The sequence below is a fragment of the Ipomoea nil genome, unplaced genomic scaffold (assembly GCF_001879475.1).
Source record: "Ipomoea nil cultivar Tokyo-kokei standard unplaced genomic scaffold, Asagao_1.1 scaffold3171, whole genome shotgun sequence".
Lineage (NCBI taxonomy): Eukaryota > Viridiplantae > Streptophyta > Magnoliopsida > Solanales > Convolvulaceae > Ipomoea > Ipomoea nil.
In genome coordinates this window covers 80,066-104,576 of record NW_017619599.1, presented here as the reverse complement: position 1 = coordinate 104,576, position 24,511 = coordinate 80,066, and the positions used below count along the sequence as shown (strand labels likewise).

Here is a 24,511-nt window from a genome sequence, read left to right as displayed (position 1 = left end):
CGAGGCGCCATTACTAACTTGCCAAGGAAGCCAATACTGAAGAGTACTCTCGATCAGAGAGAGATAGAGTGAATCGATGGTACGGTTTTCCATCTTGCACTGTTCAAATTACTATCATAGCTTCTGCTTAGGGGTTTGCGAATTTCATTTTCTTCTTCGTTTCTAATTTCGCAGGATGGTTGTGCTGAAGAATTTGAACCGCTATTCGATTACCATCGCGTTCAACCTTTCAACGCTGTTTGCCTTGATGGTTGGTTCTCTCCCCCTCTATATATATACCACTTCTGTTTTTATTTTTAATTCTTTTTTTTTTTTTTTTTTTTTGTTTGAATGTGGCAGATGATAGCCTTGATTCACCACCGTAGAAACAAAAGCCTAGCAACTTTTCTGTATGGCTTATCATTTTCATTACGAATTTGCGTTAATTTTAAATGATTAGTGAACTTAAATTTGGTTATATATGGTTTCATTTCTTCATTTGTTTGGGATTTGAGATCAGGCTGCAACGGAAGATAATGATAAAGGTTTTATCCAAATAGTTGAGTGTAAAGAAAATGATGAGGACTGGCTGCTATCACCGCCAATGATTTCATTTAATGCCAAGAACCTTGCTGAAAATTCAACTCTAAGGGAAATTAGGTACATTCTTGGTGAAACCTCTTACTATTTTGTAACAGTAAAGTAGTCTTGGCAAATTCCATAATATTTCATTTTGAGATCTTTGTACATCTTTTTGTTCTATGCCGAGGACACTAAATATTTGTTTCATATGTGAATGTGAAAGTTAAGTATTCTTTTCAAAAATTTGGTGGTAATGCAGCTACTGCCTTAGTCTTTGTATAACTAAAGAGATAACAGTTTTCCAGATTGACTTTTGTTCAACTATTTGCGTTCTGTTTACAACTGTAAATAGTGATGGAGTTGATATTTAATGCATTTTTAACTGAAGTGTATGAAATTGGGTACTGTAAATTAGTTTGGTGTGTGTTTCATATCAGTTTTGTTGTTTATTGGAACAGAAAAGTGTTGCATCTCCTGGAAGGGGAATCCTTGCCATTGATGAATCAAATGCCACCTGTGGAAAGAGACTGGACTGGAGAACACAGAGACGAACAGACAGGCCTACATACAACTTTTGCTGACTTCAGCCTTGTCTGTTGAGTTCTTCCTTGTTTCGAAACATTTGTAATATACGGAGTAATATCTAAGGGGAATAAGGAAAAGAAACCTTCTGCTATATTTTGATTGATTTTCGTTGATGCTTCCGGACAATGGTCTTGTGCCAATAGTGGAACCTGAAATTCTTCTTGATGGAGACCACCCAATAGAGAGGACTCTTGAGGTTGCAGAACGGGTGTGGGCCGAGGTCTTGTACTACTTGGCAGAAAACAATGTTTTGTTTAAAGGAGAGTGCCTCCTGCTGTTCCTGGCATTATGGTAGAAATCCTATTACCTACCATGCTCCTCATTAGTATTTGTTTTCCTATGCTATCACTGTCATATATTATTCTCTATAAAGAAAAGTAAAAGCTGTTAAGAATAATTGTTCTTTTTTAATCTCTTTGATGATGTTTTTGACATTGGAAAGAGAGAAGTGGAGAACTACAAATCTGCATGCTTCCATCTATAACTTATAATTGATTTTCATAGCTTCAACGTAACTATGATCTAATACATCAATGATTTGTGTGTTTCTTTTAGCTGTTAGTTCTTGTCCGGAGGACAATCTGAAGTGGAAGCAACATTGAATCTCAACGCAATGAACCAAAGTCCAAACCCATGGCATGTTTCCTTCTCATACGCACGACCACTGCAGAACACCGTGCTGAAGACATGGAAAGGGCAGCCCGAGAATGTGGAAGCTGCACAGAAGGCGCTGTTGGTTCGTGCAAAAGCAAACTCCTTAGCACAGCTAGGGAAGTACTCTGGGGAATGGCGAAAGTGGTGAAGCTAAGAAGGGAATGTTTGTGAAGGGTTATACCTACTCAGCACCAAGTTGCGGTTTTAGTAGAGTAGTATCTTGGTCTACTGAGGCAGATTAAGAATACCAGTTGTTTTTCTTTTATTCAGTTTCTTTTTGTTCTTGAGATACGTTCCTCTAGTAATAAATCGAGAAGTTTATTTGTAGAAATGTAATCCTGAATGATGAACTTTAACCTGCCTGATGAACTTTCAGGTATTGCCTTAGTCTTTCTATAACTAAAGAGATAACAGTTTTCCAAATTGGCTTCTGTTCAACTATTTGCGTTCTGTTTACAATTGTAAATAGTAATGGAGTTGATATTTAATGTAGCTTTTAACTGAAGTGTATGAAATTGGTACTGTAAATTACTTTGGTGTGTGTGTCATATCAGTTGCATCTACTGGAAGGGGAATCTTTGCCATTGATGAATCAAATGCCACCTATGGAAAGAGATTGGACTCCATTGGACTGGAGAACATAGAGACGAACAGACAGACCTACAGGCAACTTTTGCTGACCACTCCTGACCTTGGGGAATATATGATGGTAAGAAGTTCGTTGACTGCTTGCGTGATGGGAAAATAGTGCCTTGGATCGAAGTTGATAAGGTAGGACCATTCTCTAGTGTTTTTGAAATTTTGATGTGCAACTTGACTTAATTTTAAATCCTTCTAATACTAGTCCCAATTTGAAGGCATTTATATTCAGATAGATTTTGTTTCCAAGTTTGTTTTACTGTTGACCTCTGCCTAGAGTTTTTTGCACTTTTAGTCCCACGAGTATAGTGGCACTGGCAGAATTGATCCACGACTTTGAACCTTGCAATTTTAGTCCACGACTATTGATTTTTTTGCAAAAATGGTCCTTCCGGCCACTTTTCCGTCAAAATTTCACCGGAAAAAAAAAATTCTCTATTCTTAGTCGGGTTAAAATTGACATTTTACTTATCTCAAAAAATTAAAAGAAAAAAATTGATATTTGACTACATACAATATTACTGGGCTACATACTACTGTCCCAGGCGGCAGAGTACATGTACCACTCCAATGCTGCTGCCGGAGCCCGGGGAACGCCACAGCCGCTCCGCCACTTACTGACAGTCCTGCCTGCTCCAGGAACTCTGCCGCCTGGGGCAGTAGTATGTAGCCCAGTAATATTGTATGTAGTCAAATATCAATTTTTTTCTTTTAATTTTTTGAGATAAGTAAAATGTCAATTTTAACCCGGCTAAAAATGGAGAATTTTTTTTTTCCGGTGAAATTTTGACGGAAAAGTGGCCGGAAGGACCATTTTTGCAAAAAAATCAATAGTCGTGGACTAAAATTGCAATGTTCAAAAGTCGTGGATCAATTCTGCCAGTGCCACTATAGTCGTGGGACTAAAAGTGCAAAAAACTCCCTCTGCCTATATAGGGTTTGTCCCCACTTCCAGGATCCAACAATGAATCTTGGTGTCAAGGTTTAGATGGCTTAGCTTCTAGATCAGATGAATACTACAAGCAAGGGACCCGTTTTGCTAAGTGGTAAATCTGCCCTCTCCCACCTTCTCCTGTTGCGTATACTTTTAGATTTCTATTTAGGTCCAGTGAGTTCCTCCAAGTGAACAAGAATAAATAGTTGATTTGGCAATATTCAGGAGAAGAACAGTTGTGAGCATTCCTTGCGGTCCTTCTGCTCATGGGGTCTTGCTCATTATGCTGCTATTTCTCAGGTATTTTCACGTCTTTTAACCAAATCTTTTGAGTCTGTTGATTGACTTCAGCCTTGTCTGTTGAGTTCTTCCTTGTTTAGAAACATTAGTAATATACAGAGTAATATCTAAGGGGAATAAGGAAAAGAAACCTTGTGCTATCTTTTGATTGTTTTTTGTTGATGTTTCAGGACAATGGTCTTGTGCCAATAGTGGAACCTGAAATTCTTCTTGATGGAGACCGACCACCCAATAGAGAGGACTCTGATCTTGAGGTTGCAGAACGGGTGTGTGCCGGGGTCTTGTACTATTTGGCAGAAAAACAATGTTTTGTTTGAAGGAATTCTGCTTAAATCTAGCATGGTTACGAACACAAAAAAGAGAAGGCTTTTCCAGAGACCATTGCTAAAAAGGAGAGTGGCTCCTGCTGCTCCTGGCAATCATGGTATGAAATCCTATTACCTACCATGCTCATTAGTATGATGATATTGTGTGTTTTTTCCCTGTAAGTTGTTGTCCGGAGGACAATCTGAAGTGGAAGCAACATTGAATCTCAAATATGTGAATGCAACCCCTACCTAGCTAAGCCAAAGAATGGTAGCTCTCCAGCACTCACCATATCAAGCATAGCACCTTTTCAAGCTCAATAATCAACGCCCCACACAAAGGGTATTTGGAGTAGCAGGTAAAGGGAGATAAGATTCTCTTCTTTCTGCATTCACAAAATAAGTTGAATAAGCACACATACACCACCGCCTTAAAGAATAACACGTACAGACAGCACTGAATTCAGCATACATACAGATGAGCTAGCTGTGACCACAGAATTAACCTGCCTCATCAACTTTCAATCTCTGCATTTCTGCTCCATCAAAATTTGCAGATCACCTCACATCTACACCCATATATATATATGCCCCGGTTGTTTTAGTAGAGTTGTATCTTGACTGCTGAGGCAGATTAAGAATACCGGTTGTTTTTCTTTTACTAAATATTTCTTTTTGGTCTTGAGATACGTTCCTCCAGTAATAAATCGATAAGTTTATTTGTAGAAATGTAATCCTGAACGATGAACTTTAACCTGCCTGATGAACTTTCAATCTCTGCATTTCTTCTCCATAAAAATTTGCAGATGAGCTCACATCTACAGCCATATTTATATTCCCTGCAACACTTGAGCACACATGCAGGTTATTAAACAAGCCCAGGCAGGCCCTTCAGCAGTTCAGCCTACATACTCTTCTCTTTTCCTGATCAGTGATCACCATACAGCATACAAACAGGCAGAGAAGAAGTGAGGGAGGAAGACCATCCAGAGCCAATAAAAGGCAGTTCTGGGCAGTCCACTCAGATCACCTTTTTGAAAACAATGTTTGAACAGAAAATTTTAGATTAAATGTTTTTTAACAGATACACTTCATTTTGGTTAATGGTTAAAGGTTTTTATAAACTTTCAATTTCAATTATAGGTTCGACAATATTAGTTAACTGAACAATTCCTTCCTTAGCAATATCAGTTTACACCTCCAATCAATTTAGTGCTACAATTAATACAAAAATCTTTGGAAAACCTACAAAACTAGAAAATAGAGGAAGATGTCTGAAACAAAACATATCATTCATATATGCATTCTGAAACCTACAAAACCAGAGAACAGACGAGGATGTCTGAAATAAAACATATATGCATTCTGAAAAAAAACATATATTGTCAATTACATTTATGAAACACTACATGTGCTGCGACAAATTGGACATGTTGGGTTTTTTTGCAGCCATTGGGCAATGCAAGCATTGTGAAACCTATGACAACAGGGTGCCAATTCAGTGATCACCATCCCTCTCATATATCCTTCCAGACAAATGCTGCAACATTCCCCCTCTTCCTCATCATAGCTCAGCCGTTCCGTCTTCAACATACAGATTTCCTGCTCCGACATTCCTACTTTCCCACCATCCACCCCAGTAGGTTGAATCATCAAATCGATTACGAAATCATCCAACTCTTCATAATTATCACCAACAACACCAGCTGCGTCTTCATTCAAAATCATATGACCATCCAAGAAATCAGCCGACCTCCTCCGTGGCTCTTCCAACACGTAAACTGTCTCGAGGACGACCAACAAAGACAGCCCATATAACCAACCTGTGCTGCGAACTTGGTCGAAAGCAAAGGCCGATATAGCATAAAGGATATCAGAATCTATGGCGGAGAGTGTGCCCAAGAAGAAAGAAAAAGCACTCCCCAGAGAACTCAAGTGCAAAAGTGGATCGAAATTGATTTCGAAAGAGTTGTCGCGCAAAGTAGAGGAATAACCTGCGGGCATCATAGCTCTGGTAATCCTCCTAATGTGCAATCTTCCTTCTGTTGGGTAATGCAAAGGGGAGGCGCTCAAGTTCATTATTGCGGTCGCCATTAATGAATGATGTTTCTTGCAAAGGAGAGAGATTATGTTTCTTGCAAAGGAGAGAATTCAACAGAGATTACAATAAGTAGAGACAGAGAAGAGCTGAGCGCGCAACGAGATACAGAATTAGGAAACTAGTTCTACTAACTACTATAAATAAGTAAGTTGCGCCGACTTTAAGCCCCAACGGGCAAAATTAAGCTTTCAAGCGCCGACATTAAGCACACGGCAAAATTAACCTAAGCATGATATTAATTGGGCCGTTAGTTCAATTCTAAAAATTAGAAAAAATCATTTGAAATCAGTAGAAGTATAAGGGAAAATATATATTTTTATACTTTCAATTATTCTTAAATGTTTCACTTTCTATTCTTTCTAATTTCTATCATTGTAATATATAAGTATTTTAAAATTTTATTATCTTTCTTTAATTTATAACCTTTCTGATTAGGTATTTCATTTGCAAAATAGAAAATTAATGATATTTTAAATGACAAAATTGCTATGTATCTAGATAAAAAATATATATCTTCCATACAAATAAATTAAAATAGCAATTCATTCTTATAGATGTGTTGCTGGAGAACGAGCAACTTTGCCAAATTTAAAAAAAAATACTTAAAAATGATAAATAAAATTTCCAAAGTTACAGCACCGCATGCGTAGTACATGTACACATTAGGGCTATAATTTGAGTAATTTATTTGCTCAAATTTAAGCAATGATAACATCAAAACACATCAATGATCCAAACCACATCTTCAATAACACTATATAATATTTGATTTTCCAATTTAAATAATTATATATTGATCGAAATATTTTTAATATATTACAACAAATCCATTATGTGCATCGCACGTGCGAAAATACTAGTAAATAATAATAACAAAACAAAATATTGACTTGACGAACCTGTAGTACAGTATAATATTATATATATTCTTAGTATTTTGAATTATTGCATTGTGACATGCAACAATTATTTTTGAAAAGGATTGTCATAATTAAATGTTTAGAAAAATGCATCACTGGTACTTAATTGCAACCCATTGAGAAACTGCATTATAGCCACTTGCCATGAAACTAAAACCACGGAGAGCTGAAGTGGAGGCGGCACCGCTAGTGAAGGGAGGAGCTCCGGCGGCGCCACCACTAGTGCCAAAGTTAAATGCAGAAGTTGGGTTCCCGGCAACCATATTCCCTGCAGATCGAGGGGAAAACGCCACCTGCATATGTGTTAAATGGCATGCCATTTTCGTGCACCACCATAAGTTGATGATGATCTTTCTAGTGAATTTCTTTCATCAGATTTTTCATGCCAAATTTCAGAGTTACAAGCTGCTGGAAGCCTACTTGTTCTCGCCGCGCCATAGCTAACCTTCTCAAGGATATGACAACTTTAATTTTGCTACCCCTTATGTTTTCCTAAGCTTATAACATAAGCATATTTATAGGATTATTAAGCTGGCTTTGAGAATTACTATTTACTTTAATTTATTTCTAAATTCTTAATTTATAAAATGGCTTGCAACAATCAACCTATACTCCATTATGGTTTTGGTCCATCCTTAATAATTTACTTTATTTATTTTGTATACTGTAAGCTTTATGCGATGGTTAAAGATATCACCCACCCAAGTTTGTCTCAATTATTAACTGCATTTTAAGGGACCCATATCACAAAGCAATCTAAATTCACACAAGGAAAAAAAAAAAAAAAAACCACTGCCAAAACTATTTAATATACAAATACCTATATCTATGACTGCAAATATACAAAAACCATATTTTTACCTTCAAATATACAAGGGATATGTTTATTACCTCTCTTCAGACTCGTCCAACTGCTCCCTGTCCGTGGATGAAGAAAAACTGACTGCTACAACCTCGTCTTCAAGTTCCAACTAATACAGAGTCGTCTGACTGCTCGTTTACTGCCAATAGCTTCGTCTTCAAGCTCCAATCAACAATAATAGGCTTCGTCGAGTTGTTAGCCTGCGATATTCCTTCGTAAATTTCAATTCTAGGTGAATGAAGTTGGAGACTGAAGAGAGAATTGGATTTGATAGGGTCTTAGGGTTCTGGAGTTCGTTTCTTCTTTCCCAATTTCAATTTCCCCATTTCCCCTTTACTATTTTTATTTCGTATTTCTTATTTATATTTTTAATATTTTGTTCCCCCCACCCCCGCAATTTTGTTTTGTTTTTTTTTTTTGTTTTTTTTTTTGTTTTTTTTTTTTTTTTGCTGAGTGGCAAGCCAAATGTGTAAAGATTGTGCCTAGTCAGCGTCTACAAAGCATTTTACCTGGGATTGCATGTGGTTACCTGGTTAGTGGGTCTTTTTGCACCGAGATTAAGAGTTCGTGTGTCTAATTGCAACTTTAGAAAGTTGGAGGGCCTAATTGATTCCTTATGAAAAGTTTAAGGGCCTATTTGACCATTTTCCTTTTTTTTTTTCTTAATATACATTGGGGGAGGTCTAAACTGGTTAACAATGACCATCACTTGCAGACCACCATTCCTAGTGTGGTATTCCGGGAAGAAGTCAATAGATAGACTAAATGTATGTATGTAGGGTGTAGTGTGTGCATATATAATCCACCACACGCCATCCCTTACACTGGGTAATTAGGCTACTGGTTTTCTGGTTTTCTGTATTGCATGTTTCTAGACAGAATAAATAGAATGAGAACAAACAACCTTAAATAGAGGAATGCACAAAATAGAAAAAAGTAACCCATACACCGTACATGTCATGGTCACATATTGACATGGTATAATATAGTAACAACAAGACGAATAAGAGGTGTTACATTTGTTATTTTTTTCTAGAGAACTTCCTAAGCGCTTGAGACAATTTTGCAATGCAGTATTGGTCCAGCTAAATAATATTAGTAATAATATTAGTTTGTTATGTTTCAGTTAGAGTCTTTAGCATTCTCTAGCTGCTCCACCTATTGTGGTGCTGAGCTTTATTATATAAGTCTGTACAGTGCTTATTGTTATTTGATTGAATATACAGATTATTAACTACTCCATTTGGTATCAGCCTATCATTGATCCTATGGCCAGTGAAAATCAAAACAACCCCCCTGCCACAGGCAACACCACCTCTCCGGTCGATTCCTCCACCCAAGTTGTCGCTCACTCCGACCGGCGAACAACCACCATGTTACAGCAGGCACACCATTACGTGTCCATCAAGCTGATAGCCACGAATTACCTATTCTGGAGAGCGCAGCTGGTCCCGTTTTTGAGGGGCCAAAACCTGTATGGTTTTGTAGATGGTACTAATTCCTGCCCACCGGAGTTTCTTGCTTCATCGGCGACCACCTCAGCCTCCCCGACTGTCAACCCGCACCATGCCAACTGGATTCAGCAAGATCAGTCGATCTTGAGTATGCTCATCTCCTCTCTCACAGAGGAGGTTCTTTACTTAGCAATCGGCCACTCCACTACCAGAGGAGTTTGGGTGGAAATTGAAATGGCATTGGGGTCTACATCCCGGTCACGCACGCTGAGCCTATTGACGCAACTACAGGGTCTTCACTAAGGAGATTCTACGACGTCGGAATACCTCGGACGTGCTCAGGTCCTTGTAGAGCAGCTTGCTCAGGCCGGCCGGCCAATAGGCCTCGACGAACAAAACCTTCACTTGTTCAGAGGTTTACGCCCAGAGTTCCGCTCGCTAGTCGCATCGCTCACCACCAAAAGTTCCCCGCTAACCATACCGGAGGTTGCAGACTTACTCAACACACACAGTTATCTCTTCCCGGAGGAGGCTGCTCCTGTCGCTCAGCAGCCGGCGGCTTTGCTTGCACAGCAGGCGACGTCGAACCCCAGGAGTGCCCATGACGGAGGCCGTGGCCGCGGCCGGAATCATAGAGGCCAACGGGGCCGAGGACAGCGTGGTCGGGGTGGGGTCCGGTGCCAAATCTGTGACATACCCGGTCATACCGCCCTCACATGCTACTGGCGTTTTGAGAACTACGGGGGTGCGCATCATGCACCTGTTATGCGACAGAATCCGCCGCAAGCAAATATGGCACACAGGCCTCCTCAAAATGACCACTCCTCTGCTCCTTTCTCGAATGTTTGGCTGCTAGACACAGGCGCGAATAATCACGCAACGCCAAACATAGATGGCCTATCGGGTGTTGAGCAATATACCGGTGGTGAGACGCTACAAGTTGGAGATGGCTCAGGTTTGGATATACACAATACAGGTTCAGTTTCATTAAATTCCTCGTCTCGGTCTCTGTTTCTAAAACACGTATTACACATTCCTGAATTACGTGCATCCCTTCTTTCTGTCCAAAAATTCACACAAGATAATGATGTGTATTTTGAATTTCACCCTCGTTATTTTGTTGTGAAGGACCGTACTACTCAGCAGATTCTACTTAGAGGTCCTAGCACGGGCGGGATGTACACGCTAAATCTTTCCAGTCCAGTTGCCTTCTTGTCAGTTAAAGCCACTCCGAAGACATGGCATGAACGCCTTGGTCATCCTCACTTCTGGGTTCTAAAACAGGTCCTGTCAGCCTGTCCAGTCGTAGGTTCATTTAGTTCATTAAATAAATTATGTAAACCGTGTCAGATGGGCAAGTCTGCGCGCTTCCCGTTGTCGCGGATTGAAAATTCGAGTCAGTCAGTTCTAGATTTAATATTTTCGGATATTTGGGGTCCATCTCCTGTACCCACAGTCGAAGGTCATAAATACTTCGTATTGTTCGTAGATGACTTTTCTAGATTCATGTGGATCTATCCGATGCGTCTCAAATCAGATATTTACCACATATTCAATAGGTTCCGTACGTTAGTGGAGAAACAATTCTCCCGTCCCATAAAATGTGTTCAATCGGACATGGGGGGTGAGTATGTTAAGTTAAGTTCGGTTTTTGCAGCCGTAGGAATACTTCACAAGAAATCCTGCCCTCATACACACGAACAGAATGGGCGTGTAGAGCGCAGGAACCGTCATGTTGTGGAAACAGGCCTCGCCCTGTTAGCTCACGGCCAAGTTCCCCAGAAATATTGGTTCTATGCCTTTGAGGCGGCGGTTCATTTAATCAACCGTCTTCCGTCTCCTGTGTCTAATGGTACTAGTCCGTACTTTCAGCTTTATCAACAACAACCTAACTATACTATATTGCGTGTGTTTGGGTGTGAATGTTTTCCTCATTTGCGCCCATACAACGCACACAAAATGGATTACCGCTCCAAGTCCTGTGTGTTTCTTGGGTATCCGGAATCCTTTTATGGCTACAGGTGTCTTGATGTGCAGTCAGGGCGGGTTTACATTGCTCGTCATGTACGCTTCAACGAAACGGTGTTCCCCTTTTCACAAGTGGAAGCCACGACTACGGGTACTATGGCGACCATGCAACCGTGGGCATGTGCCCAGGTTCGGACACAAGGTGCACCGGTGGTGTCTAACAATGAGAGTCCACCCACCAGTGGCCAACCCCAAGGAAACATACTGCCGACTTCCTCTTCTACGGCTGCTGCTGTGGCATCTTCATCTTATCATCCCTCGACGTCCACCACGACTACTACTCGGCGGCGTCGACAGCGACCGACAGTTTGCACACATGTCATGAGGTTGCGCACCACCACCGATGCTCAACGCAAGCGCCCTACAGCCCTGATTGCATATATTGACAACAACGAGCCCACGTGCCACTCACAGGCGGTTCGGCTACCGCAATGGCGTGACATTATGAATGTAGAATTCAACACCTTAATACATAATCAAACCTGGCGGCTTGTTCCACCGCGTCCTGACATGAACATCATCGGCTGCAAGTGGGTCTTCCGTATCAAAAGAAAGTCTGATGGCGCTATAGAGCGTTACAAAGCCCGCTTGGTTGCCAAGGGGTTCAATTAGATACCCGGGCAAGACTACGTTGATACATACAGTCCCGTAGTCAAGCCCACAACAGTTAGGCTCCTGTTAGCCTATGCCGTTTCAAACAACTAGATCTTGCGTCAGCTAGACGTACATAATGCGTTCCTAAATGGACGTGTCAGTGAAAACATCTACATGCGCCAGCCCCCGGGTTATGCGAACCCGAATTGTCCGGATTATGTTTGTAAATTGCAACGATCGTTGTATGGCCTGAAACAGGCCCCGCGGGCTTGGTTCACAAGACTCCATGACTATTTGGTTTAGATTGGGTTTCGGGCCTCCAAAACAGACGTCTCATTGTTCATTTATGACTCAGGGGCTATACGTGTCTATCTACTCGTGTATGTAGATGACATTTTACTCATGGGCAACGATTCAGCCATGATACAGAATATTTTGGACAGGCTTTCTACTGTGTTCCGTATCCGCGATCTCGGTAAACCCAGGTTCTTCTTGGGTATTGAGGCCGTTGATGTGGCCAACTCCATAGTTCTTTCACAGAAAAGGTACATGACTGAGCTGCTTCGTAAGGCGGGTATGGACTCGTGCAAACCGTTGGCAACACCTATTTCTGTTGCAACACAGGATATTCCACATGGCGCAGATGTGCTAGACGACCCAACTCCCTATCGACAGCTTGTTAGATCATTAATGTATCTGTTGGTCACGCGGCCAGACTTAGCCTACTCTGTAAACAGGCTGTGTCAGTTCATGCATACCCCAACGCAGAGTCATTGGGCCGCACTCAAACGCGTCCTAAGGTACGTCAAAGGGACGATGGATATTGGCCTCCGCATTACTCCGTCCGCTACTCCTGTGCTCCATGCCTTTTCAGACTCAGATTGGGCTGGTTGCTCCGTTGATAGGAAGTCAACAGGTGGCTATGCGGTTTTTCTAGGCCCTAATCTTCTGTCCTGGGTTGCTAGGAAGCAGCGCACCGTGGCTCGTTCCTCTACAGAAGCCGAGTACAAAGCTCTTGCAGATGTCGCTGCAGAAGTAACATGGATCCAGTCTCTGCTCCGTGAGCTTGGCTTACTCCTGACCACCGTCCCGGTCTTATGGTGTGATAATCTAGGCGCCACATACCTTTGTTCCAATCCTGTATTTCACGCCAGAACAAAACACGTAGAAGTGGACTATTATTTTGTCCGGGACAAAGTTACCACTGGGGCGCTGAAAGTCAACTTCGTCTCTACTCAGGACCAGTTGGCCGACATCTTCACCAAACCTCTTTCCGCTGTTCACTTCTCTGATCTTCGTCACAAGCTTGGCGTTGTTCCCTGCTCCCCGCCAGCTTGAGGGGGAGTATTGGTCCAGCTAAATAATATTAGTAATAATATTAGTTTGTTATGTTTCAGTTAGAGTCTTTAGCATTCTCTAGCTGCTCCACCTATTGTGGTGCTGAGCTTTATTATATAAGTCTGTACAGTGCTTCTTGTTATTTGATTGAATATACAGATTATTAACTACTCCATTTGCAGTTCCTCTTCCCAATCCTAGAGAAGTCACACTATTACGTCATTAGCGTGGATGATTGTAGATAATATAGATTGAACTTGATTGAAAATTTTTAGAATACCTTGCATTGTAATAATAGCTCGAAGCACAACAAAATATCAAAATACGATATAAAGTAAATATATAATAATATCTAAACAAGATATTGGCTTGACGAACATGTAGTATGGTATAATATTATTATATTCTTAGTATTTTGAATTATTGCATTGTGACATCACTCACATGCAACAATTATTTTTGAAAAGGATTGCCATAATTAAATGTTTAGAAAAATGCATCACTGGTGCTTGCAACCCATGGAGAAACTGCATTATAGTCACTTGCCATGGAACTAGAACCACAGAAAGTTGAAGTGGCGGTGGCACCACTAGCGAAGGGAGGAGCTCCGGCGGCGCCACCACTAGTGCCAAAGTTAAATGCAGAAGTTGAATCCACGACAACCATATTTCCAGAGGGGAAAACGTCACCTGTATATGTGTTAAATGGCGTGCCATTTTCGTGCACCGTACCGCCATAAGCTGATGATGAGCTTTCTGGTGAATTTCTTTCATCAGATTTCAGAGTTACAAGCTGTTGGAAGTCTACTTTTTCTCGTCATAGCTAACCTTCTCAAGGATATGACAACTTTAATTTTGCTACCTTATGTTTTCCTAAGCTTATGACATAAGCATATTTATAGGATTATTAAGCTGGCTTTGAGAATTACTATTTACTTTAATTTATTTCTAAATTCTTAATTTATAAAAATGGCTTGGGACAATCAACCTATACTCCATTATGGTTTTGGTCCATCCTTAATAATTTACTTTATTTATTTTGTATACTGTCAGCTTTATGCCATGGTTAAAGATAAGATCGTATTAAAAACTTTTACGTGAAATTTGTATACTGTCAACTTTATGCCATGGTTAAAGATAAGATCGTATTAAAAACTTTTACGTGGACATAAATAATATATATTAAAAATAAAAATGAATTGAAGTACAATTGTACAAGGTTTAAACGCTGTGACTCAATCCCTAATTCCGCTAATATGTGATTTAACCTTATTTGGTTACAAGTAAATTAATTAATAACACTTAATTTGTATATGATGTTTACAACTTATTTACGACTTGTCATTTGGTCTTTCTAATTAACCTACGTAATAAAGTAATAATAACGTTTGATGAGTACACCATTCGTACAATGCATATGGTAAATATCATCCTAAACTACGTACTTGAATATGTTTTCTATTAGAAAAAATAATGTTAACAATGGTATTTGTACTTGAGTTGAAGCATTATAACGTAAAATGTTCATCTTGTGAAGAGTGTAACAATGTTAATGTATTTTGTTTACAAATAAATATCCCAGTACAACCAGAACTATGTGGTCTAATGGTACTCGGGTTGGATTTCCATTTGGAAGATTATGAGTTCGAGCCTTAGTGTAGGTGTTATTGGTACAATTTACAAATAAAAATCTCACTATTGTAATGTGCTACACGTCGTATATTACATATTAAAGGTACAATTTACAAATAAAAATCTCACTATTGTAATGTGCTACACGTCGTATATTACATATTAAAGTACATGTATTGGAGAGTAGGCGATACATAGAATAATAAACATAATTTTGATCTCTCAACTTGGCTATAAAGTTATATTAGTTATAATTATATTGATCATTCTTTCAGCGATTTCAAAATTATATTATTCAATTTTTTTTTGAAAACTATATTATTCAATTTAATTCAACTATTATGTTAATATTAATTTTAGTTATTGTGCTACATTTTCTATCACTCGACTAAATAAAAGTTCAATTTTAATGTCTTGATTGTGATCTAATAGGTAGTATTAAAAAAAAAAATAGTTCTTGCCTTTAAAATTATATAGTAATAACTAGTAATTGTCTCGTGCGATGCACAGACTATTATTAATTTAACAAATTTACCCATTAAATTTTTTATATCTTCTAAATTAGCAAAGAAAGTAATTGTTGTAAAACAATAATTATATTTCATAGTCATGTAAAACAATCAATTTCTTTGGTATGTGTTAGGTGATACTTTGTATGGGCATAATAAACATGACAAAATATGATAGGAAGATAATTTAATACCAACTGTCTATCAAATAAAGAAAAAAAAATTCAAATTATGATAGTTAGAGATTGTCGATATTTTCAAGGACGACTTTCAATGGGGTGATCGACTAACCCATAAGAATGCAAATGATATAATAAACATTTTTCCATAATTGTACACTTGAAGACCAACATTCTGCACTCGAAGTCACAAATATATGCAATTGAGGCAATATATGGTATCAAAAAGGAAAGTTATTCAACTTAAGTGTTATTAAAGTAATTACTCTTACAAATTGTTTGTAAATCTCACAAATTTAGTTATAAATTTAATTATATGTTATTGAAAAAAAAGGCAAAATATATAATAAACATTGACCCATAATTGTGCACTTCAGCACACAAAAATGTACACTTGAATGCACGAAATGTGCCCTTGAAGGCCAAAATGGTGCACTTAAAGACACAATGATGTGTACTCGAAGGGAGAAACGTAATTATGCACTGAGACAAAATATATGCACTCGAAGAAGGAAAAATATGCACTCGAAGAGAGAAAATGTGCACTTGAAGAAGGTAATTAAAATGTGCATTTGAAGACAAAAAAAATATGAATTTACACAAAATTACTATAATGCCAAGACATTTGTTATTAAATTATCTTTATTTTGAATCCTTATCCGGATTGATCAATGAATAATATTAAACTCTATTTTTCACCAAGTTATCCTTTGTAGTTGATCCGTTATATATAAACTCAGCGCCCACACGCGTTACTAAACTGAAGAACCTAAAATACCCATCCTAACCCAAAATATACTTCAATCAGTGAATTAAAACATTTTAACGAATGATTAAACATGAACTATATATATATATATATATATATATATATATATATATATATATATATATATATATATATAGAAGAACGCTCATATGCGGCGGGGTCTTACGGTGCGGCGGTGCGGTCAAATTCCAAAATACACCAACAGTGTTAACAATATGCACCAACAGTGTAATAAAAACACACCCTAATAAAATGTAATAAAACATCACAAAATACACCACAAACTCAAAAAAACACACCATATAACTCACCACCCCCAATGGTGTATTTCCGAACAGTGTATGGTGTTTTTACTAACACCTAATGGTGTGTGTTTGGTGATGCAGGGCTCTGTTTACTCTGTTTTGTGTGGTGTATTTCCTAACGTTGATGGTGCATATTTGGTGAACTATTGGTGTTGCCGCACCATAAGAAATAACCGCACCGTAAGACACTGCCGCACCTGAACCCGCCTATATATATATATATATATATATATATATATATATATATATATATATATATATATATATATATATATATATATATAAAGATTTTGACTAATTGTACATGGAAGTAACATGCTATAAATACTAATTATACAAATTTATAGAGTTAGATGCTTAATTTCAAACTTTTTTTATTTAATAGTTTAATTGCACAAATTGTAAGAATTTGATATCCTATTTGACTTTCTATTTTCAAAAATATATTCGAAAGTAATTTTAATACCATGTCTAAAAAATAACTTAAAATTTCGAATTCATACTATTACTATATACTATATAGTTCAGAAAATTAAATTTGAATTATGAAAATAGTTTTACTATATAGATCTCTGTTTTTACTCTTTCACTTTATTCCCTCTAGTAGAATATCATTATTAAAATTTTGAAAAAAGAAAGTAAAAGTTGATAATAGAAGATATATTTTTTTGGAATAAGGTTTAAATTGGCCACTGAACGTAACTTGAAAATGCAATTAGGTCACTGAACGAAAAAAAGTGCAATTAAGCCAGGTGAACACTCCAAAAAAGTGCAATTAGGCCATTGAACACTCTAAGAGCATCCACATCAGTGGATATTAGGGAGATAATGTCAGATGAATTATCGTGGGTGAGGATAATAACAAATGTGGGGTGGGGTTATTTGTGAAAATATTTATCCTGCAAGTTCAAGGATAATGGCAGAAATAGAAGAAAAAGAAAGAAAAGAAAAAGGGGCTGCTGTGCGCGTTTCGCGCACAGCAACCCGCCCACACGGGCGCGTGCTTTGCATGCGCCCGACCCTTTTGTTTTGTTTTGTTTTTTTTTTTTGTTTTTAAATTTTTGATTTTGATTTTTTTGTTTTTTTTTTCCCCCCTTCCCACATTCTCTCTCCTAATCACTATTACATTATCCCCTAATTCTCCCCAACCATTGTGGATGCTCTAAGGGGGGTGTATTCAATCATGACTTTCATAGAGTTTTAAAGACTTTTATGAACTTTAAAAGTTTAGGGGTATTCAATTCAAACTTTTAGAGAATCTTTAAAAGTCAGGAGGTATTCAATCATATTATAAATGTTTTGTAAGAAAATTATAAATGATAAGAATCAAAATCATTGAAAGTTTGTAAGGATGTATTCAATTTAGAATTTCAATGACTTTTGTAGACTTTTTAAAATAAAAAGTTGATAAAAGTCTATGAATGTTTTTATATAGACTTTTATAGTCTTATAAAGTTTTAAAAAGTTTTGAACGACTCTATGAAAGTCAATCAAAGTTTATTAAAATCTATCATTTTAAAAGTCTTTAAAACTCTACAAAAGTCATGATTGAATACACCCCGCTAAATGTATGCAATTTCACCGGATAACATGTTACCATCAATTTTAACAGGTTACCTGCTTACGTGGTAGCTGAGTTGGCACCTTTAATAATTTTAATAATAAATTAAAAAAATAAAAAAAAATAAAAAAATAAAAACAAAACGACGGGGTGGCCGGGTTATTATTAATTTTTTTTTAAATTTATTATTAAAATTTATTTAAAATTATTAAAAATGACAACTCAGCTGTCACGTAAGCAAGTAACCTGCAAAAATTGATGGTAACCAAATTACATATATTTGGAGTGTTCAGTGACCTAATTGTATTTTTTTCTCTTTATTCAGTGACCTAATTACATTTTCAGATTAGGTTCAGACGTTCAGTGGCCAATTTAAACATTATTCCTATTTTCTTGGGTGCTTGTAAAAAATAAAAAATAAAAAATAAAAAATAATAATAATAATTCGAACTTTCAAGCGAGGCGCCATTACTAACTTGGCAAGGAAGCCAATACTGAAGAGTCTAGTAGATATCCCGACTCTCGATCAGAGAAAGAGAGAGATACAGAGATAGAGAGATTCGATGGTACGGTTTTCCATCTTGCACTGTTCAAATTACTATCATAGCTTCTCCCTGTAGGGGTTTGCGAATTTCATTTTCTTCTTTGTTTCCAATTTCGCAGGACGATTCTGCTGAAGAATTTGAACCGCTATTCGATTACCATCGCGTTCAACCTTTCAACGTTCTTTGCCTTCATGGTTGGTTCTCTCCCCCTCTATATATATACCACTTCTGTTTTTATTTTTAATTTTTAATTTTTTTGTTGTTTGTTTGAATGCGGCAGATGATAGTCTTGATTCACAACCGGAGAAAAAGAAGCCTAACAACTTTTCTGTATGGCTTATCATTTTCATTACGAATTTGCGTTAATTTTACATGATCAGTGAACTTAAATTTGGTTATATATGGTTTCATTTCTTCATTTGTTTGGGATTTGAGATCAGGCTGCAACGGAAGATAATGATAAAGGTTTTATCCAAATAGTTGAGTCTAAAGAAAATGATGAGGACTGGCTGCTATCACCGCCAATGATTTCATTTAATGCCAACAACCTTGCTGAAAATTCAACTCTAAGGGAAATTAGGTACATTCTTGGTGAAACCTCTTACTATTTTGTAACAGTAAAGTAGTCTTGGCAAATTCCATAATACTTCATTTTGAGATCTTTGTACATCTTTTTGTTCTATGCTGAGGACACTAAATATTTGTTTCATATGTGAAAGTAAGTATTCTTTTCTATAATTTGTGGTAATGCAGCTACTGCCTTAGTCTTTCTATATGAAGCGGCTCCTATTTGAATATGGATGAGGATACAGTTTTATTGCACCCAGTTAGATGATGGGTGATGGTTATTTCAGACTAAGTCATTTTATAGCTAATTTTCAAACTTAGGGGAAAAGATGCTTGCCTGAAACATTATTGGGCTGTCTAATGTTGTTTTATGATAAATTGATGTATCTTTGATAGATTGCTTTAGACCTTTGGCATACCACTTTGGATCCAGATGGAGCAGTTGTGCATATGTGGAAAGTTTCTTATGGAGGAAGGAGTACTCGGTTATCACTAGCCGAATACACCTTGTTTTAGTATATTGAAGAAAAAAAGTAGTTGCTCAATTATGTAGTGGTTATTTCAATTTATATTTTTTTTTTTCTAAATTTTTGTTTCAATTTTGGTTTTATATGCACTTCTTAGTTTACTGTTTATAAGTTCTTGAGCTTATATTTTCTACCTAAAGTTTTAAACTGAATTTTTTCCTGTCACATATTTTCCTACAAAAATAGTGAAAAGAGAGTTGGCTTCTACTACTTCTCACACTGCATAATTCCCTATTTTCTATGTGCTGCAAGAAGTCTTTCTTCTTTTACATTGGACTCTCTTTATTTAAAAACCATTTTGATTAGATACTATGATCTATTGACCTCTTGAGCTATATCTATTACCTGGTTTGGTTTCTGATCCAATGAAATGGAGTCATGTTCTCTTTAACAATGATATTTGGAATGTTGAAATTTTACATTGTTCCATTAGGATTCTACTTTTTCTACCAAAATGCATAGGCTGTATATTTGATAGGCTTAATTTTCTAGAGAAGTTCTTATGAAACTGATGGAATTTAATTAGGTAGGATAGCCTTCTGCTTCATAGGGATAGATTGTGATCATCAATTACCCATTTTTATACTTTCAGGAATAAAAAGAGAACTACTTTTATAGCCTTTTTGGGCCACCAACTTAAAAGAGTATACTATTATTACTATATCTCTTAAGTGACAAAACATAGTATAATGTTATTCACTGTTCTCCAGAAAATGCATGGCAAGTGAGAAATATCTACTTTTGATATGCTTTTCTGGATTTATGCTGTGGCAAATGTTTGGCAGGTATCCTTTAATTTTCCAATCCTCTTCTAATAGTAAGGTCACAATTAATAGGTTAAGAAAACAAGAGTTGGCATCTTTTGCCGAATCAGCTAAGGATGTGCTGCAGGCTGTTGAAGAATCAGTAAAAAGAGATCTTGGTGACTCATTGCAGTCATCTGTAGGAACTGTTACGGAGCAGGAATCAAAACCTACCACTGAGAGAGCTAAAATAATTATTTCTATCCAGGACAAGGATGAAACTAAACAATTCCGTATTTACACGGTACTCTCTTGCAACTATCTTCTTTATAAGAAGCTACTGTCTTTTGTGTCTGTTTTGTTATTATATCATTGTGCAGTAATGATGTTGAATTTTATGTTTATTCCTACTGTTGCATGGTTGCATTTTTTGTGGGATTCCTAAGCAATTTAAAAATAAGGACTTGTTTGTATAGGAATTAATTACTTGGGTTTTGGTTTGGGTTAATACTTATCATGGATTCATGGACACTTAGGAATTGAGACATTCTTTGATGCTGATGGGTTGGGTTATAACTTAAAAGTAACAATAGGTCAACAGTCAACTACAGAGTAATGTGTATTTGTAGGAGCAAATTTGGGCTCTTGGAAGAGCAAGAAGCAGAGTCTGATAGCAAGGTCTAGTACAGCATCTGAATATGGTGCAATATTTAAAATGACTTGTGAACTAGAAGGGATACAGGACATGCTAAAGGAGTTTGGCATTAAAATTTAAAACATATGTGCCATTGAACTTGTTGTGAGACAATCAGGTAGCCATTCATATCTTGAACAATCCTGTCCTCTATGAACAAACGAAACACAGTAAATAGATTGTCACTTTCTGTGAGATGAGATCTATAGCAAGGATTCATTTCTGCCTTGTGTACAGAGTTGAGAGCAACTGGTAGATTTGTTTACAACGGGGCTTAATAGGAGTAGAATTGATTGTATTCAAAACAAGTTGGGCATGATCAATATCTATGCTCTAACTTGAGGGCTAGTGTCGATGACTATGAAGGGTTGAATGGCTACTGATCAACCGGCTACATAGGGAGGCCCAAACATTCAATCTTGTGTATCTATATATTGGGTACATACTATTCTTTGTAATGATGAAAAAATACTCTTCTGTTCTCCAAATTATCAAAGAATAACATAATGGCTCATCAGAAGGGGATAACTAATTTGTGGTTAAAATTTTGAAGGACTTGATGGGACATTTTAATTTTATTTTCTTTTAGAAATGGTCAAAGATCAGGACTCACCCATCATATAATTATTCTTGCTCCTATCAGGTGCTCAAAACTGATGAAAATGGCTAATGAATGAAACCGGTTTCTGTGAAAGGGCTCCTTTAGACAAGCTATATGTTTCTGGTTTGACAGTTACATGAGGTCACATTTTCATAAGTGCTGCATATTATTCATTTTCAATGGCCTTGAACTATCTTCATCTAACTTTGTCTATGCATCATTTGTTTTACTCCCACTACATTGTCTTGTCTTGTACTATTAGCATTTCAACATTGAACTTTGATTAGTAAACATTTGATTATTTGAATGCAATTTTAGATTTTAAACTCTAATTGTCTCTTTATTCTCATAGGATGATAAATTTCAGCGGCTTTTCAAACTATATGCTGACAAAATGAAGCTTGATTTGCAAAAGTTAGTTTTCTGTTTTGATGGGGAAAAAATTAAACCAACAGCCACACCTGATAGCCTTGAGATGGAAGACAATGATATCATTGAAGTGCATTTAAAGCCAAGCTGATTAAGGTAAAAGATTCAGAATAGCTTGTTTGTGCCAAATGTTTTTTTCTCTGTTAATTTTTTTTTTTTTTTTTTTTTTTTTTTTGCTGTTTTAGTTTTTCCTTTTTCAATTTCTTAGCAATTGGTTTTATTACTTTTTTGTATTTGTATACTTTTTGTAAAATCATCATGTATTCAAAAGTGCATGATCTGTGATTGCATATTACTTAGGATTTACAGTCTTATCTAACTGCTTGACTGGTAAGTGATTGGTCAATGCTTTTGGTGTAGAGCTTTGTCCTTTGCAGAAAGGAAGTTAGTTCTGCCACCACACTAGAACCCTCCACACGAATCATTAAGTGCATAGGCCATAGGTTTGAATCTTTGAAGTTGTCCATTAATGTCATTCAATTCCTGATGAGGAACTCTAGTAAGTTTGATGCTTTGACAGTCTTTAGTATGTTTCAGATTTTTAGTCCAGATTTTATCTTGAGCACTGAAATTGCATGAGATTCGATACAAAAGGATTTTTCGTTTAAAAATGTGAAAGATACATTTCGTCTATCAAATCTCTTATTATTATGGATCATGGAATTATTGTTATTGTTACTGTTATAGGTGTGTTCAGTTTTTATAGCTGAGTTATCTGTGAAATGGCATTTTTTATTTTAACCGTTCAATTTTCGTTAGACAAATGACATTTTTGGTTCCTAAGCTATATATGTGGTATAGACTCAATCCCTAAGTTATAGGCATGCATTTTTTTTATCTCTAAGTTATTTGTGAAGTGGTTTTTTTGGTCCTTACTGTTAGTTCGTAAATGAAATTAGATGTTCCCTTTTTGGTAAATGACATGTTTGGTCCTTGAGTTCTTCATGTGGTATGCACTCAATCTTTGGCATTTTCTTTTTCCATCAATAACAGTTTAGTTGAACCCCATCTTTTTCATTTGAAGTTCTTGATCTTTTTGGTCGCATTTTGATGTATATGCGCAAGGAAAAAAGCACATTTTTTTCACTAGGGCTGAAATCGCCTCGGCCTTGGAGCGCCTAGCGCCTATTTGGCCGCCTATGCTGATTTTTATAACACTGATGAATAGATAGTTGAAAGATTACAGTGTCAATAGGCAGCTGACCCGTACGAATAAATGTTTAGAATTTAAGCTTATGAAATACTCTTGAGGCAAAATCAAATGTGTGAGTGGTTGCAGAAAATGTTGGGGAGGGGAAAGGAATTATACTTTTTGACTGTTCCTTTCAGATCTATCAGGAAGGAAAATGAAAGCAATGTTCTACCCCTACTTACTATAAGAAAACAAAATGTAAATCTAAAGTATTTAAATACGTTATCATTATCTATATTTAGCAATGCCAAAACCAGATCTTACAATGTTTAGGTTCCGTCTTGACTATGAGGTCAGCACAGGAATCAGTACATTTAACGGTTGAGAATTCCTTGTATGTTTTGCTAGAATGGCATTTTCCTTGCCACTACTTTCACTTTGTACCAACATTTTGGTAACATGGTATGATGGCAATTAAGATGCTTGGTTCCCCAATTCGTAGTCTGATATTTGATGATTTTTGTGGTGAAGAGAGTATTTAACTGATCTCTGGTTTCTAGTTGTGATTTTGAGTAATTTGGATTTGTCCATAATTTGTGAATGCATCTCTAGTTACCACAATGCACTTCTAACATCTTTGTGGTGGGAAATGCTGAAATGCAGGCTTGAGACTTGAGATGTCATGTTCGTTTATCAATAAGTGGGAGGAGGCCGGAATGCTTTTGTTTGTAAGTTTGGATTTGATTGAACTAGTTTTGGATGATTACTATCCATGTTGTGCAAAGTACAACTTTGGATTAGCTCATTTTGTATTTGAAAATGTTGGACATATATATCTTAAGTGGTCTTTTGGTTCACGAAATGTTAAAATACTTTAGATTAGGCTGTCCTTATTCTTGCAATACTTTTCCACTTTCAAAAGTGAGTTTTACTTTAATATCTTCAAATTTATAATTTCATCACCATTTTCTTTACACTTCTGCAATTTTATTTCACTTTCAAAAGTAGTCTTAATTTCACATCACATTAATAATAATAATAATA

The 24,511-nt window shown here is 36.8% G+C and overlaps 1 protein-coding gene and 1 long non-coding RNA gene across 3 annotated transcripts; both read left to right on the top strand.

The window, feature by feature from the left end:
- On the top strand, positions 1-24,329 carry LOC109168025. Of its 2 annotated transcripts, none has more exons than XM_019317075.1 (7): positions 1-79; positions 175-250; positions 19,055-19,104; positions 19,215-19,354; positions 20,705-20,915; positions 22,259-22,431; positions 24,131-24,329. In XM_019317075.1, exons 1-6 carry the CDS (start codon positions 77-79, stop codon positions 22,424-22,426), a joined length of 648 nt encoding a protein of 215 aa, XP_019172620.1. In that variant the 5' UTR covers positions 1-76; the 3' UTR covers positions 22,427-22,431; positions 24,131-24,329. The 2 variants fall into 2 exon arrangements, with proteins under 2 accessions (XP_019172620.1, XP_019172619.1); XM_019317074.1 differs by lacking the exons at positions 1-79; positions 175-250 and adding exons at positions 18,699-18,795; positions 18,893-18,968.
- Positions 3,375-10,647, top strand: LOC109168027. Its single transcript, XR_002051959.1, has 4 exons — positions 3,375-3,485; positions 3,599-3,673; positions 3,844-4,668; positions 10,635-10,647. It is a non-coding gene; the product is annotated as an uncharacterized LOC109168027 (long non-coding RNA).
- Positions 24,330-24,511: the final 182 nt, after the last annotated feature.